Source organism: Photinus pyralis, unplaced genomic scaffold (assembly GCF_008802855.1).
Source record: "Photinus pyralis isolate 1611_PpyrPB1 unplaced genomic scaffold, Ppyr1.3 Ppyr1.4_LG2, whole genome shotgun sequence".
Classification (NCBI taxonomy): domain Eukaryota; kingdom Metazoa; phylum Arthropoda; class Insecta; order Coleoptera; family Lampyridae; genus Photinus; species Photinus pyralis.
In genome coordinates this window covers 12,022,603-12,040,763 of record NW_022170403.1, presented here as the reverse complement: position 1 = coordinate 12,040,763, position 18,161 = coordinate 12,022,603, and the positions used below count along the sequence as shown (strand labels likewise).

Sequence of the window (18,161 nt, the reverse complement as noted above, 5' to 3'; positions counted from 1 at the left end):
CGTTTCAAATTCGGACTAAAAACACAGCATTTCAATAATTTATTTTGGGTTTACTTTACTCGCAAATAAAAATTGAGGACACACGGGTCTTTTTACTTTTAATGTACTTTGTAGATCAGAAATAAAAAATGAAGCCGGGATGCTTATTGCCCCCATTTACTAAAAGTTCACTGGCTGTGATGAACTATGCTGTGTCAGAAATGTTAACATTTGAATTCCAAAAAAAGTATAAGTAGGTACCACGTCAGGGATTAATTTCCCCTTTACAGAAAGGTTTAATTTGGAACCTAGACCTCCTGCCTTGAAAAAAGTAAAGCAAATTCTTCCAAAAGCGTATTGTTTTTGTTAAAATATAATTACTTTATGTTCTTCAAAGGTGTTAAAAGTGCACTATTGTAAGGTTTCTTGAATCTTTTGGATAATTATTTGGATCAGAAGTAGTAGGGTCAGTTTATTATTAGGTTTGTGTGTACAGAGTGTAGCATCTAAAACCGCTCGGATCATAATTCTTTTACCATAAAAGATACCGAAAAAAGTCACTTTAAAAGTAGTTATTTTATGTAACGTATTATACTCTTAACTTAACGATTTCACTGTCAACCTTTTTTCCTCAAAGTTTGACAGTTTTTTAAAATTTTTTTTAGAGAAACTGACGTGGGCTGGCGGCTAAGCTTTGAATTGGGGTACAAGATAAGACCTCTTCCACTCTCACATAATTATCTTTTTTTGATTGACCGTGGCCGAATGTCATATTTTTTTAAATTTTCAAATGGCACCCCTTAAACAAATTATAGCTCTGGATAGTCGAAAACCACACATTCCATAAGAAAATTCAGAGAAAAAACAAGTCGAAACGCCAATTTGTAAAAAAATGTTCTGTTCCGAATCAAAGTCTGCCACGATGAAACAAAAGATGTTCAATTGTCATAATTAACAGTAAAGTGTCGGTGGTGTATCATTGTCTTTGTAATTAACGATGCGAACATGTTCCAAATTCAAGCAGAAATGGTTGATATGGTGTTTATTCTTGGAGAATGTTACCGGAGTTGTTTGTTGGTGTCACGAGTGTTACGCTGGGAGATATCCTGGTAGAACATATCCAGAGTCACGCGCGTTTCTAAAGATATTGAATAGCTTTACAACTGCTGAGAGTGCAAAACGACCAAGGAGAGTTAACCGGAAACCAGTTTTGACGGAAGAGAATGAATTTCCACTCTTGGAAAATGTCCCTATAGCAACTCGACGACAAATGACTCGCCAACACGACGTGTGGCACATTACAACCGTTCCCTTCGGGAATATCTTGATGAAAGATTTCCGGATTCAGTGAGGATCCAGTAAGGTGGCCGCCATGATCGCCTGACCTCACTCCCTTGATTTCTTCCTCTTCCTTCTATCGTCTCAGTATGAACTCCGCCTAGATAACTGAAAATATCAGATTAATATATATATTAAAATATTCTGTCTGGGCCTTGAAAAAAACATATTTTCGACTTGGAGGGGGGGGGGGGCTGGCACCGCCATCTTGGATGATAAGTACAAACAATTGGTTTTTCAAACTCCGCAGCGGAAAAAAGGGTTCCAATGAAAATTAAAATTTACTTCTAATATGTTCCGAGTTGCAGCGGCGAAAATATGATATTTATTTAAAACTCCCAATTTTCGACGGTAAATTTCGTGTGAACACCTTGCACTTGTTTTTAATATTTTTGCCACGCTATAAATTTATACAGCGATATTTATTTCAAATCACAGTGATTTTTGTTGTGACCTAAGCTTTTTGTAACAGTTTTTATACCGTCGTCATAGAAACTTGCTCCCTTATTGACAACCACTGCTCAACATTTGATGCTGTTTTCATAGTTGGCAAAGACGTCGATCTGCTTGCTTTGCTGTCGGCGCTAGCACCGTCTCATAATGACATCTACCTTTGCAAACCAGGAAGAGGCAGAATTGCTGTAAGATTATATTCCGCCAATAGTTCGAAACGTGAAGAAGTGACTGAGAACATGCTTCTCCATGCGTTTAGTGCCTGTGACACGACATCATCGATCTTCGGCCAAGGAAAAATAAAATTTGATTCGCTTCTCCAGAAAAGAGCAGGATTCGCTACTATCATTAGCATATTCAAACATTAGGATGCAACACCGGAGCACATCGCAGGCGCTGGTGCGCGCTTTCTCGTTGCTTTATAAATTATATGGTGGAAGAAGACACCTTGGAAGAAGCCCACTACCAATGTTTCGCCCAATCTTCGACAAAAATAATTTCAATCTTGTTTGTTGCCACCAACGAAAGATGCTGCGCGGTATCATGCGTTCAGGACAAAAATAGTATTTAATCGAAAACAAGTTAAAAACTCGCGACCCACGAAAGCGCATTTTTTCCGCACAGAATCAGTACTTAATAACTCGGGAAGGAAGTGACCAATCCAAAAAATCTTTTGTCGTTTTGTTCTCGGAGCTGCATTACACAGTATACCTAAGAAAGAAACCACGACGAAAAGGCTTAAACTGGAGGACTAGTAGTGGTACAGACAGACGGACAAAGTGCTGACAATAGCGTTCATTTTCCTTTTCGAAAATGCGATAAAAAAGACGAAGGCTGAACCTGAAAACTTTACGAAATCATATACCTACATACTGTTCACATGGATCATTATACCAACTTATAATTTTGAACACACTGTACGTACTTCTAATCGATCGATTTTTAAGTAACGGAAATGTTAGGCAGGTCTGCAGGTGTAGGTAACCAATTCCTAAATTAGTTTGAATATTTTGCTAATGTAATAATATCTTTTATGCAAACGGAGGGCGAGTAATAGTTCATTACTATTGGTCTTTGATTATAAAATACAATTCAAAGCTATTGGCCATAGTAGTTATAGGCTTCAACCAATCACTGAATGCAGTTCGTTTTTGTTTTCCCGCCAGTCTGGCTGTCTATAAAAAAATATAATACAATTTGTAATTTTAAACTAATTCTCCTAATATTCTCGATTACTGGATAACATAATGTCTTTTTGTTGTACCTATTTACGTTACGTAACCGCGGTAACCTTTCCAAATAAATCAAGATTAATGACACCACATAAGCCGCGTTCGCGAAAGAGGTTTATTCGAGGGTTTATTTCATTTTTTGTTGATCCGGAATGAACAATAAATCGCCCTGAATTTTTTAAAAATGACCTTATTCAATACCTAGGTTACCCGCAGATTTAAATCTTATTTTGAAGTGGTTTTAAAATAACGTACCTCGTTGTTAAGTTGAAGCGTGCCTAAGAATTCAATCTGTGCCGCTTTTTTATCGACACAAAACTTGAACTGCCTGAGGCCAACAATTTTACACACAGACGCCATTATAAACTCGTAGTATTTTTTTAATTTTCTGTTCCCGCGCGTTTACAACCTTCGTCTTTTACTACCCACTAAATTTGAACTCTTTACGAAAAATCTTCGAATTTTGACTTAGCATCTAAAATCTAAATTGTCATTTTTACAATTCTGTATAAGACTAAAGTAAAAAAAATCAGGAAGTAGACGAGACAAGCTACCTGCCCTAATCGTCCGTATAGCATTAGTTGAAATTTAAATGTTCTCAGGTCACTTATTTTTGCTTAGTAGTACCTTCAAATTGGGATTATTATCTTTCCCCTCGTCTCATAGTTCCACTTGGTTTGCGTTCCCACCCCCCTCAGTTGCTTTGTTAAAGCAATGGCCGCAGTTCAACTTCCCGTCCTCCGCGACTCACCTTAACACTCAACTCACCTGTACAGGTAACTTGTTGTTCACGCAACTGTGTACGTTATAAGATTTAAATGGCGATTTAAGACGATATATTTGAAATAAAGTGACGAGACATGTGTGTGATAGTGAATTAATAACGGATTTATCATGACGAAGGGAAAATCGCAACCAGGAAGGGCTATTTTGCAAGTTTCAAAGGTATACCAGTGATTGTGTTTTTATGCTTCTGTTGTCTTGTAAACATAAGGTTACTCAGGGGACGCAACCGTCCCGGCAAAAACCTTGAATTTGATTTCTTCGCAATTCGCATACTATATTTTGAATTTTATTGTGGTTTTATAGTATTTGAATTGGGCCAATTATCAAAATCATAAAGTGGTTAATAATAAATTAATTCGTGAAAGTTTCGTCTATTTAAAAAATGCAAAATTCGGTGTTCAACTCATTAAGCAAAGTAATTTGCAATGGAAAATTTAACAAATTGCCATAAGGCTGAATTGTTTTCGGTTTCCGATTTCTAAAAAATGAACCACTTTGTAACAATTAGACCCTATGACACGTGCTTGATGAATATTTATATCATCCACCCTATGCTGTATATGTTGTATATTATTGCCACTTGCCTACCCTATAACATGTGCCTAACGTTGTCCCTGTTTCTTGCAGGTGTTATGGCATCTGGACATCTTTAGACGAAGCTTTAGGGATCTTTCAGGACACGCGTGTATGGCGGAGTCTTGCATCTTCTGCGCGCTCAAGGTTTGTATATTCATTATATTTGTGTTTATGGGATAATTGTGTGTTTTTTTAATGAAAAGAATAACAATGCAATCCATATGTGGGTTATGCAAATTTCATTCACTTGTTGATTACTGGAAGTAGAAGCGTCCATAATTATGTGGGTACAATGGAATTTATTGGATGGCATTAATGAAATGCTAATTTTATCGCAATCGCTTATAATCTAAATATTGTAATCTGAAAAACGCAAAACATTCTAATTGATATATTTATAAAAATTTTTCATCCTTTAGGAAGAGAAAATCAAGAAGAAATCGTTTTCAAATAGACATATATAAAACGATAATCGATTTTCTGTATAAAGCCGGCATTCGGCGTCACTATACACGGTGTCCATTTTTCGAGTGCCACTATGGGGATCTCGCTTACCTGAAGAGATAGAGAGTTGGTTAAATGGGGGCAAAGTTGCGAATTTTCGTGCTGAATAATAATCTGAAAAGAAATTAAAAATATCTTTAGTAGTTTTGAAAATATCGCAAAAAAACATTATTCAGACACTTTTTAATTTTTCGGGAAGAGTGTGCTTTGGAAAAACAAAAGTTCTTTTATCGTGAATAAAAGTATGACAGTTTGATCCATCTGTCTGGTTAGAGCGTTGGCAGGGAACTAGTTGAGTTGAGATTTTCATCTGAATATAAATGAACCTTCGTTTTGCAAGAAAATTATAATTCAAATTAGAACAAAATAGTTAAGAAGAAATAATATTTTCGTAATCTCAAAATGTCAAAATCCAAAACGGCGCCCATAAGAAAAATTAAAGTTGCCACGTGTTTCTCCGCCATCTTAAAAGTTATTGAAAACGGGATGCCATATTCGAAATCTCCATTAAAAAGTGTCCGAATAATGTGTTAATTAGAAATGTCTAGAACGATTAGTTTACTATGAAAAAATTAAAAACGAAAATCAGAAATGTTGTTTTTTTTTGCGATATTTTCAAAACTATTGAAGATATTTTAAATTTCTTTTCAGATTATTATTCAACACGAAAATTCGCAACTTTGCCCTCATTTAACCAAATGTCTATCTCTTAAGATAAGCGAGATCTCCATAGTGGCACTCGAAAAATGGACACCGTGTATACAGAGTGTCCTCACAATGAGTTAGCTCAACCCGAGGCTCAGTCCATTGGTATACAGAGCTTTCATTTTTAGACGGTCCACCGATTGTAATTTTCATAAAGAATGTTTATGAAGCCCACTAGAAATAAACGGTTCCATGAAGAAGTATTGCGGTTGCATCAAAAATATTTGGCTTTACTGAATAAAATCACATCGAACGAAATTCACCTCAACAACCGAAAATATTATTCAATTGACGAAGGTTGAAGAAAAATATCTGCGTATCATCCAAGAATTATTATTGACTGATCATGTACCTTATTATTATAAATTACAACACAACTCAACTCAAAGCTTAAATTACACACATCAAATTATTATTCAATTTTAAAGACTTATTGCCTGGCTTATTGGGTTCTTAATTTTAAAGTCACTGTAATCGTAATGGAGTTAAGTGTGTCAATTTTAACTTTAAAGGTCAGTTTGAATAGATTAGCAGTGATTTCTTCCAATTAGTCCTATATTGATATAATGTAACTCAAACTCCTTGGTCTTGAAAACTCAGTAAATCTTTAAGGGCCATCTGTAGTCAATTTGCAATAAGTTATTGTACATGGTTAGACCACCAACAATACTCTTTCCAAGGTATATGTATATGTTACCGGCAAATTGCAAAATGCCTAGGCATTTCGCGAAATGACGAATGCAACAGTCAAAGTGAGAAACGGAGCTGCAGTTCGCACTTTGCCTGCCTCTCTTTAGGGATTTTGCGAAATGCCTAAACCGAGGCCTAAACATGCAGGCAAAGTGCGAAGGCTTCGTCATTTCCCACAGATTGCGGATACAGCGTTGCCATTGGATGGTAACGACGCGTACGATTGCGATGTTATTTAAGTACTCGCCAGATATTGCGCTCACGTTTAGACTGCATTTCATCTATGGGTTTTCTGTTGAGTCAAGCTTTGGATTTAGTGTGGAGAATAAAGAATATATCAGATGGGGGAAGGTACAAACGTAACGCGTTTTACGTTTGGCACCGCTGTACGCGCAATCTGTGGAAAATATCGGAGCATTCGCACTTTGCCTGAACGTTTAGGCATTTTGCGAAATCCCTAAAGAGAGACAGGAGAAGTGCGAACTCGAGTTCCATTTATCACTTTCCCTGCTGCATTGGTCATTTCGCAAAATACCGGATTTCGCAGTTTGCCGGTAACATATACATATTTTGATCCTCCTCAGTTTCGCATATTTTCTTCATTTATTAAGCGGCAGAGCAAAGCATGCAAGCTTTGTAGGGGAATAGATGGTGTCCGTCTGTCCGTGAGCACGATAACTGTCAAACGGTTGGACCGATTCGGTTCATACTTTGCAGAGTTGATCTATATGCCATAAGCATAATAAGCCTATTGTGATTTTAAAAAAATTAAAGCGTTATTTGTAACTCATTTGTTTACTGAAATGAAAAAATTGAATGCCTTGTTATGGAAAATAAAATGTTATACAACTTTTATATACAATTTTTTTTATAAAGTCGATATTTACCGAGATATATGCTATATTCCATACACAATGGGCGCCCTGTATAATAGTGCCGGTAACAGTTTAAGGGCATAATAGATTTATTTTTTTCAATATTCAAACTAATTAATATGAAAGCCAGATGTCTATTTGTTTTAAAAATAGTATTTTGGATGCATAAAATTAGGTACCTTTCAGAAGAGATTTTGCCATTTAAAAGTAGACATATGGAAAAACAATACACATAAATCCCTATGTCTAAATATCAGTTAGAAGCGCGGGAATGCGCGTGAGCATATCATACTATTGTAGATTTTAGTACGGGTGATCAAAAATGAGTTGCTGTCGAGTCGCCTTTGGAAGTTCAAGTTAAGTACGATTTCCCATGAAAACAAAAATTCCAAAGGTAACTGGACAGCAACGCATTTTTGATCGCATAGTATTATGATACACAGACAACTGTTCTCCCCTGGCTCATTAAATACATAATATATGCGAACTTGTTGCATTTGGTCGAAATATTTGTTGCCATCTATCCCCTAAATCCTTAACAGAATAAATTTATTATTTAGGTTTGTACGTAAGCTATTTTCTTTTTCGTTTAATTCTATAAAGTATAAAGAGTTGGCCGATTCCACTCTATGATGCTTGTTTCAAAACGTTTTCGTTCTCCTTTACCTGGGTGTACTTTTCATCTCACTTTTCATTTATTATGGGGTCTTCCGTTCGCCGTAAGAAGCGGATTTCTTGAAGATGAGATACTGTTTCGAATAACAGAGAATTTAGGGATGTTTATAACACGTTTTTCTCTAAACAACAAAGAGCGGTTTAAAATTAGCCTTTTCAATCCTGGTTGTTACCTATACAATTCACAAGGTGAAACTTACCTTTAGGTGTTTGGGGACCTAAAAGCATCAATCTTAAAAATTTTAACGCATCAGGTATAAATTTTACCTACCTAATCACAAGATGTTTTAATGACTGTTCACCTGTTTCCACGAAACGTGCAAAATGATGTACGTAGTAGTCAGTATTCAAGATAGGTACGTACAATTTAATTACTTGTTATGTAAGGTAAGATATGATAATTTCGCAATAGAGTTGTGTATATCCGATTGAACATAATTAACTTAATACCGAGATCATATAAAGCAATTAAGTAAAGAATTTTATGGTGTAGTTGTAGAGTTTCAATTTATGTCTTTATTGAGATTCACTATCACAAAGTGTCGTAAAATTTATTATAGCGGCGGCGGCTACTGTCGCAGTGAATTTCAAAATTCATTAAAAATCAAATTCTAGTTACTTTTTAAGTACAATTGAAACTATAATGCATTGTGCTCGTTTTGTGCTGATTTTTGCGACACCATACCACGTTTTGCCTCAAAATTAACGACGATATTATGTAGGTAGCTAAAATGATGTAATGCTTCAAACCGAGCATTCTACGATGATCGTTAGAGAGTGTAAATGTAAATTTTGAAACTTTTCTGGTAGTTTCTAAAGTAGTATTGCAACCTTTTTGGACACTTGATGCATTTGGAAAAAAACGTTTTCTTTGATTCCCTCCACCACCCAAGTGCAACCTCTTGTCAATTGCACAAGTAGGTAAGCACAGTATGGAGGCCTAATTTGGATGAAGATTTAACCTCAGAGGCCCACACTAAAAATTCTAATGTGTGACCGTTAATCAACGGACATACAACGAAGAGTGTGGAAAAATTAAAGACAAAACGAGCAGAATTGAGATGCGAACTCTAATCGCAAGTTCTTAGCACCACTTTGTAGCTTCCAGGCAAAAATTTAGTTTCTCCGTGTGATATACACGCACATAAACAGAAGTTGGCCGCAGGGTAGTAATTGACAGAAAAAGATAGAGGTCCGATTTTCAAGCCACACGACATTTGAACCCTCCCCCCAATGTAGTCGCGATCTACGACCCAAATTAAAAATTGCACATATATGTCTATTGTACGGAAATCAGGACAGAACGAACTTAAATTAATGTGTTGGGGACTTTGCTGTCCTTGAACGTGAGGGAATAACTCGATGCACTTTGAAATATACAAGATTTGTAGTTGGAAAATTCGCAAGCTGAAATTTTGATCTGGCTGATACCATTGAATATTAAGAAGCCTAACTATGGTCCTTGGAGCTGCTGTGGATGTATCTCTTGTTTATTTATAAGCGTTAGGCTTCTTATAGTGTTTTTATTCAATGCTGATACTTAATATTCCCTATGGTCCTTGGAGCTGCTGTGGATGTATCTCTTGTTTATTTAATAGATGAAACGCATCTTATGTGGCAGTGGCGTAGCCAAGAACTTGATTTGGGAGGGGCTGGTATGCGCATGTTTTGGAAGGCGGTGAATTGTTAAACAGATTCAAGATAGCGGCCGTTTTTGCAAAGTCATGTCGGGAGGGAGGGGGGAGGGCGCTACAGCCCCAATAACCCCCTGGGCTCCACCCCTGCTATGTGGTACTATTACAACTATTCTAAATGAGTATGCAGTCCCTTATAATTTATGGCTACACTCGAACAAAAATGCCAAAGAATAATCGTGCCCGCTTAATTAACCCATACAACGGAATATCGAAGAATATTCACAATTTCAATTTATTTTGGAGGCATTTATTTGAAAACAGCCTTGATCAAAATATACACGGTTATCAAAAATGGATCTTGGTCCACAGCTAAAAGTTTTGAGTTTTTTTTATCAAATCACACGCGGTTACCAAAAGCGCATGTCTTGGCCACTGATATATAATTCCTGTGAGCTTGTTCCCAGTGATCTTAGGGCATAAATAACAATTTTGACATGTTTTGATCAAAATAGACGTGGTTATCAAACACACGAACGAATGAACAGATGAACGGATAATATAAATACAATATAAAATCCTACTTAAGAAATTTTGCAGTTAAACCGTCATTTATGAACTTTTCAAAAATGTATATGACGACTGTTAAATGTTACCAATTGTGAATTGAAGTCTCAAGGAAAAGAAGACGAAGTGAGTAAAGCCTACCCGTTAAAAATTATGCACTATTAGAGCTCGTTAAACTAAACCAGCTGCGATAGCAATAGGCTTCAATAAAAAATTACAGTGATACTCAACCAAAAATAATTTATTACAAAACGCACTATCAGTAAGAAACTTTCCCATTGAAAATGAAAATCTTGTTTTGTTGAAAAAATAACGTCGTATTCTTAGTATTTCTAAGGCCTTATTCAAGGAGTAATAATTGTTTCTGAAGCACAGCTGAAATTGAAATTGAAAATTGAAGTCAATGGGTAGGATATATCCAAGTTGTGCTTTATAGTACAAAATTTAATTTGAATAAGCTTAGATCAGTGGTTCTCAAGCTTCCATGTTTACGTTGAGTATTGTTTTGCCGACCTCCACCCCCCCTCCTTCCATGAATTATTTATATATTTTTTAATACACGTCTACACTCTATAGTTGTTTTGTGTTTCTTTATTAAAGAAGCCCACTCAAAAATTAAGTCAAAAGAATAAAATAAACAAAACAATAATTGTGTTTAATTTTCCCCTGTATTCCGTGACCCTCTGGGACATGTTCTGCGACCCCACAGGGGACGCGACCCATCTGTTGAGAGACAATATGTCCGCGTCCGTTCTTCCGTTCACCTCGCGTAACAGTTCATATCGGATTCTGATAACTGTCGCCACCACGATTTCACTCGCTTCTTTGACAGTTTCCTATTCTTCCACCGAGTTAAATTCCGTTTTTTAGTTGAATTCCTTTAGTTTAGCAAACTTCAACACAGCTTCATTAACTTGACCTCAGGGATGACATTTTTGTTGGTATGAACTCCATGAATTTCCAGGAATTTATTCCTTTGTTGTTGTTCCAGTCTGTTAACCTTTGTTAGTAAGTCTTCAATTTGCCTATCCTTCCTGTTCCTCTCAATCTTAGATTCCACGCTGCTTTTAATTGTAAAATTAAGTTCCTAAAATTGATTTGATAACAACTGCGTCGAGGAAATAATGTAAGCAAGAAATGCGTGTACGCTGGAGGAGAGTTTAAAGTGTTAAACACTATCAAAAAAAGTTGAAAACGTCATGATTTTGCATTTTTACGACGTGAGTACGAGTAGAGTGTAACCTCTATTTGACTAATTACTATAATTTATACTGGACTGGCTGGACTGGATTTAATCTGATTTACAAATTTCGAGACTACCAAATTTCTACGTAGTGTAATTTAATTACTTTACTTATAAAACCACAACCAGTTTTTGTAACCGTTGTAAAGTTGTGTCCGTAAATTTATACAACCGTTATTGGCATCGTAAATTGAATTGCAGTTGTAGGAACAGTGCAGGACATAAACGCTTTGTGATTTTGCTTGTTTGGCTGATGATCTGATGCGGATGCGGCGATTACCAATTTTTCTGTAAATGAGAATAATTTACGAGACTGAGGAAAATTTCCAACCGCATCAACTACTATCGATTACGTAACAAGTGGACGTTTATTAAAAATAGTGAACACGTGTGCATTTGGCTTTTAAACGAATAGACCAAGCAAGTGGCGCTGCTTCGTCTTCGTGTTGCGTTCGAGGTCGCAGGCATTCTCGGAATGGTCCACACTAACTACAGATAACCGCAAGATAGATTGGAATCGTGACAAACCAGGAAGTGGATGCTGCAGTAATTGCGATTTCTAGTTTGCCAAATTTCCATTTCTTTTGATTCGGAATCAATTGAACTCGAAGAACAAAAATGTATCCATTTGTTTATTTCAGTTTCGCAGTATTTTATGGTATGCAAGGCGTGCACTTTGCGCAAATAAAATTCCATTCATGTCCCTCTCAGCTTTATAAATAATACCTACCTTCATTAAATATTTATATTTTAGAAAAAAATCCATGTTGTTATACAATCTAAACGTATTCCATGAACGTGCCTAGAAATAATTAACAGCTGAAGGCGGTGGCTAAATGAAGGACTTGCTGTGTTGTATTCATATGAAAATTGCAGACACGATTGCTATAACTGTTCCTAAAATGCACACTTTTTTTCATTTTAATTATGAGCTATTTTAGGATCTGTTCGTTTACTGCTTTACGTAGCAGAAATGGACGAAAGGAAGTCAACAATATTTTGTAATAAATAAGATTGAATTGAACGTGAATATTCTTGGTACTGTCATTGAATGGGTACCCACCTACAGCACAATACTGTTTAATGAACAGGAATAATGATCATGATGTGCCTTTTTTATAGGATCAGAGTTGAATGAGCCTTGATATTGTGCTGAAATCTCAGATATCTAGCTAATAAAGGTGATAATAACTCCGTGTTCTGTTCTATTCACAAGGGGAGCTCGACCAGGCAGCACCAAAGGTTCGCTGTGCCTACATTTTTCTTTGGCCATTAGGGTTCAGAACGAGGGCCTCTCAATGAAGCATAGGACCTTGTTTAGCCGAAGTTGCTTCATCCTTCCAGGTTCCTGGTTCCAGGTAACTCAGTAACTGTCGTCAAGGAACTGATGTCTCTGATCAAGGCGTCACAATCACAATGACAGACCACATGGTAGTTTCATCTGCTTCGCTACAGAAGTCAGAACCTGCATGTGGCCTCCCCAATGTAGTGCAGCTGATACATTGACTAACTTATTAATTAATGGAAATGCACGTTTGGTCCATAACCCGAACTCTCTATGGGTAATACAAAGGAGACCCAGATTTGCAAAGGCTCTGCCTGGAATTGACTGGTCATCGAGTCTTTAATCCTGGCCCTGACAACAGAGGGAGTAATTCCTAGGAGAAGCTCTGGCCCGACTCCCCCCCCCCCCCCGCACTTCCTTCGCCTTTGTTGCCCCCTATTCCGCAGTGCACTGGCACTCAAGATACCAGATCGTGCGGTGGATGCACATCCCCGGATGGCGGATAGGGGATCCCCACACAGGCAGCTGAATGGTCGTACAGTGACTCGTGTTTCGGTGTGGATTACGGAACCTGATCCCTATAACCTCTAACGATCCATCTGACTGTACACATGTCACAATGGAATGGGCTATCACGTTTTACCCGAGCTTTTTCCACAAAGTCCCGTTGTTTGTCTACGTGTATAGACAGTTCTGCTTGCTGATATTAAGGCGCCAATAAATTTTGAAATTACTTTCTCAAAATTACGTTTGAAATTACGGAAGTTGGGCCGATTTGTGTATTCGAAGCCAAGAAATGTTTTTGAAAACCCTTCTATCTACACGTTGGGCCAAATATACTTGGAATCTTTTTTCACCTTAAATACCTTTTTTGGTTTTGGTCCGATTTTGATAAAATATGGAGCATATTTAAGTTCAAATTTAAAAGACTAACGGAAAATAATGATAATTTGATAAAGGCTTTTAAGGTCCCCTGTAAGGTGCCCTGTTAATATTTATAATACAATGTCAAGTAACGAGCGATCAAAAAAGGATTGACTTGAGTCACCTTTGGAAGTTCAAGTTAAATATGACTCGACAACGACACTTTTTTGATATAGTACAAAATATATTCAACAATCTGATCTTTAATTAATAAATCCAAGTTGGTGGCGGCCAAAGTTAAAACAAGTTTAGGATACCTAAGCAGATGGTAAACATACTAAGAAAAGATGAAGTGCACAGGATGCGACTCATATTTGGTGCAATAAAATCTTTCTGTTAAGAGCAAGATGGAAAATTACATGGCCTTGTAGGGAAAATTTAATGTTACAACAAAATATGTGGAAATTAGCGAATCGCAACTCATATATCACACATAGATTCTAAACCGAAGAGTTTTTTATTAGCAGAATCTCGTCCTCTAGATGGATAGCAAATTGTGGGCCCTCGTTCGGGATTACCCAGCCTATAGTTGAGATTCGAGAGCAGTCCCAGTATTGAGTGTCGTACTCATCTGGTTACAGTTTTTTAGCACCTCTGTGACCGTCATTTCACCGCGAAAATGTTAGTTTACAAACAAGTCAGTACACATACATACATCAAACAATTCGGTAAATTTCCGCATGTTTAAAAGAATGATCAGAAATATAAATCCAAGTTGAGGCCAAGGCCATCTTACAGATAAACAAACATTAGCAAACACCAAAAATGAACGTGATCTCAAACAAAAGGTTAACGGTGCCAAACACACGTATCTGCATTAAGGTTAAATCAAGTCAACTTCAAAATCTAAGATTGAAACTCACAAAAAATATGAAATGCCGCATACAAAACACAAATACATTATAAAGAAATGCAAAGATTACTACCTGCATTAAATAACCCAAAAAATCAACCAACATTTACGTTGCCAGCTTTCAAAAATGTGTGCATCGTTGTAGGTTGTATATACAGGGTGCAATGCAATAAAAAACTTGGTAGATCCATTAAAAAAAGTCAAGTTACCTTTGATTGACATTTTGAAAATTGATGGAGTGACTCCTTTTAACATAAAAAAAATGTAACTTTTTGACCGTTCGGCGTATTTTAGTACATTTGACGATTAGTAAGTCACGGTCTTCTAAGTTTTATGATAACTGCGATATTCAATTTTTACTGGACATCTACTTTTTGAAAAAATGAGGAATTGCTGCTAAACGACTCATGTGAGATATCATGTCACATGTGTAATATGCAATAATATACAGGGGGTTCAATATACAAAAATGCAACTTAGGTATAAATCAATTAGTATAACAATTGCGAATCCGTTGAAAATATTTTTAGGGAGTCCTTCAATATGCCCCCCACAATTAAATTTAAAATATGTGCGTTAATAAACCAATCTTGCACACCACCTGTACACTGACCCATTAAAACTAAAAAGAACGCAATGGCTGAACCTCTCAAGCAATCACTCGTCCTAAATATTAATGCCGAATTTCGGAGAAATTAATCTCTCCTGTCCGGTTTTTTGTAACAAAACTTATCCCAATTTTAGTAGGTTAAGCAAAGAAACATTTCTCTCAATTACCTGGCGTTCATTAATCAAATATACAAAACAATGTTGTCAAAGCCTTGGTGAATTTTTCTCAGGTTTCTGATAGTGCTGAAAAATTTTTGTAACGTGTGGGTTTCGATTTCTGATTCCTTATTGACGCCATATTTGATTTTTCGTCACTCGACACAGAAGGTCTATGCCTATGCGATTACGTTAGGTGCACGTCTCATTCCTTTGATGTCCAAGAAGTGAATTTCATGTTGACCCATGACTGACGGGTTTCGTGTTGTTTCCCGAAGGTATAAATGCTTGGATAAGCAAAGGTAATGGCACACCAAACCATTTAATGTAATTTTAGGTCAAATGAATGAATTCAACAATATAAAACCTTCGCCTAACCAGCTCACATCTCGTTTTCCTATTTTGCAAAACTACCATAACGAGGAAGATGTGACGCCCGGTTAACTACGAGTATTTATTACCTATCCAATCGGCGATACAATGAGAAAAAAAACAAAGCTATGTACACCTAAATTATTCTCCCATCCCATGATTATTAATATTATAATTAACTAAATATGAAAATTGTGGTTTCAACTCATATTTGTTGACCCATATTAGATGTTCATTTCTTTTATAATGCAATACCACAACCCCCATCTATTCAGATATTTATTTGCATTCGGTTAGGTAGTAATCAGGTGTTAGAGATATTAAATTTATGTAACAGTAGTAACAGAATAAAACATAAAACGTTATAGCGCACACGACACGAAGTTGTCGAAGTAAATAAGGAGCACAAGCTACGGTCAAGGGCAGTAAGTATCAACGTACTCTCACCAAGCCGAGTAGATTCTTTTTCTACATCAGATCCATTAGGATAAAATTTATCATTTCTGATTGATCTTTCTTGTAAATGCCATATTTATAATTTGTATCAATTTGGTTCGTAGAAGTAAAAGTAAAATTCATGTAAATATAAAAACGAAGGTAAGTAGTGATTAGGATTACTTAGTTATCTAATGCAAGGAGACACCCACCACCACCCACAAAATAAATTAAAACAGAACGGGATGGCTTGAGTGGTCACTGGTTAATTAATGCACATTTAAATTTTCTATCAAACTGTCTACAACGGTACATAGAGTACAACTGAATGTGTTGCTCTTAATTAGATAGTAATAATTCCCCAGGTTATTTTATAGAGTAAAAAAACTAACTAATACTAATACCTAATTATTAAAAAAACAAGTTGAGGCAATTCACTTCATAGAATAATAGAGAGAGGAAATCCCCTTGGATTCGGTTTCGATACAATCAAAACTGGTAAGCTTATTTTTACTCTGATTACCATCCTGGCTCGTCACCGTCACCTTTTGACATAAACTTTAGGGGTCTTGGGTTGGCGCTTACTGGCCTAGGTCTACAACTCTCCAATTTAGCATTTCATGACCTGCTTTGATGTGCATACAGATGCACCCCTCAAGCGCAAACACAAACTCGCGCTCTTAATTCATTTTTTTGCAGTGGGGTTTTATCCCATATACCTATAGCCAACATCAAATGTTTAATGTAGAATAATTCAAATCTGCCTAAATTACAACGACTACATTGGAATGGAAACTAGATACACTTTTCTCACTTAGGGCTCCTTGAAGGTGACACAGACTGACAGACAGAAAGGGTAGACCACACAAGGGTAAAATATAAATGGGAGAGTAAACGAAAGTAAATAGTTTAACTTCTTGTTTAAAGTTGTAGATTCCAATTTTTAGAAATGTTAGAAGACTCTTATTTATCGATTAATCGATAACTTATCGATAATTATCGATTAATAGATAGTGGATTAATTTTAAAAAAATGGTCGTCTAATCCATAATTTATCGAAAATTATTAAACATGTATCGATTAATTGTGATTTTAAAGAATTGGTCGATAAATAGCAAAAGTGATCATGTAAGAGCATTCCGGAGTTGGCATGTCACTTGTAAAATATGATCACAATTCACAACCTACTTTAGGCTGGTTGACGTGAATTAGATACTATTATGCTTAATTACCGTTTCTATTAAAAATTAATAATTTTGGAGTTATTGGAGGACGTACCAAATTTTTGAGGATTATTGTCTAGTTGATTACCTTTGATTTCAGAAAACTACGGAATACCTATAGTTGTTTTAATATTATTCAAAACATCCTGTTTTTATTTAAATTATTACTATCAATACCAAATCAAACCAAAAATGTTAACGAGTGTATGCACTGAGAATATATTTATATCGATAGGATTTATGAAAAAGTATCCATAGTTTTCTCTCGATAATTATCACTATTCGATTAATCAATAACAATCATCAGAGAGCGACAATTTTCGACAGATGCCAATAATAATCTATTATTATCGATTAACGATCATTATTGATTATTATCAAAAGTTATCGATAATTAGCAAAAGTTAGCAATAATTATCAAAAGTTATCGATAACGATCATTATTGATTATTATCAAAATTTAGCGATAATTATCAAAAGTTATCGATAATTATCAAGTTATCGATAATTATCGAAAGTTATCGATAAACGATTAATCGATAATATTATCCGACTAAACAGACTTATCGATAAATCGATAATAATTTCATTTATTGCCCAGCACTAGCTTATGATATAAGCAAGTTCTTTTAAACAGTTGTTATTGATCGTATATTAAACTATGAAATTTTTTTGTATTTTCAAGTGTCAATGCAGTCTGTTTTCTCCATTTAAATCCTTCCTCATTGCCCCATTGATGCGCTGCCCGCGCTGGTATCTACCTTGCGCTTGGTTAGTGTAATCTTTTTTGCGATTTAGCGATTCCGCTAAAATGGAATACCCGATTTGGGTCATCTGTACGCTGCTCTTAAAACGTGGTGACCAAGAATTTTCGAAGGAAGTGAACTGAAACCTAGGGGCTTGCTCCTAGTGATAAGTCAAGTGCGTTCTAACCTGATTCAGTGCGATCCAGTTAACATCTCTTACACCGTAGATCCGAAGTACTGTTTCCTCATCTGGTTTGTCAGCTATAGAGACGAAAATGCACTCGAACCCGAAGCTTGTACT

At 36.1% G+C, this 18,161-nt stretch overlaps 1 protein-coding gene and 1 long non-coding RNA gene across 2 annotated transcripts in view; one reads left to right on the top strand and one right to left on the bottom strand.

Moving 5' to 3' along the window:
* LOC116165197 overlaps positions 1-18,161 on the top strand; it is a gene marked incomplete at its 5' end in the record, with an annotated part of 65,110 nt that overhangs the window by 23,401 nt on the left and 23,548 nt on the right. The window contains 1 exon segment of the mRNA XM_031479502.1: positions 4,416-4,508. Within this exon segment, the coding sequence (XP_031335362.1) occupies positions 4,416-4,508 (93 nt within the window).
* Positions 7,272-8,185, bottom strand: LOC116165198. Its single transcript, XR_004144102.1, has 3 exons — positions 8,085-8,185; positions 8,014-8,031; positions 7,272-7,935 (listed from the first exon to the last, which is right to left on the bottom strand). It is a non-coding gene; the product is annotated as an uncharacterized LOC116165198 (long non-coding RNA).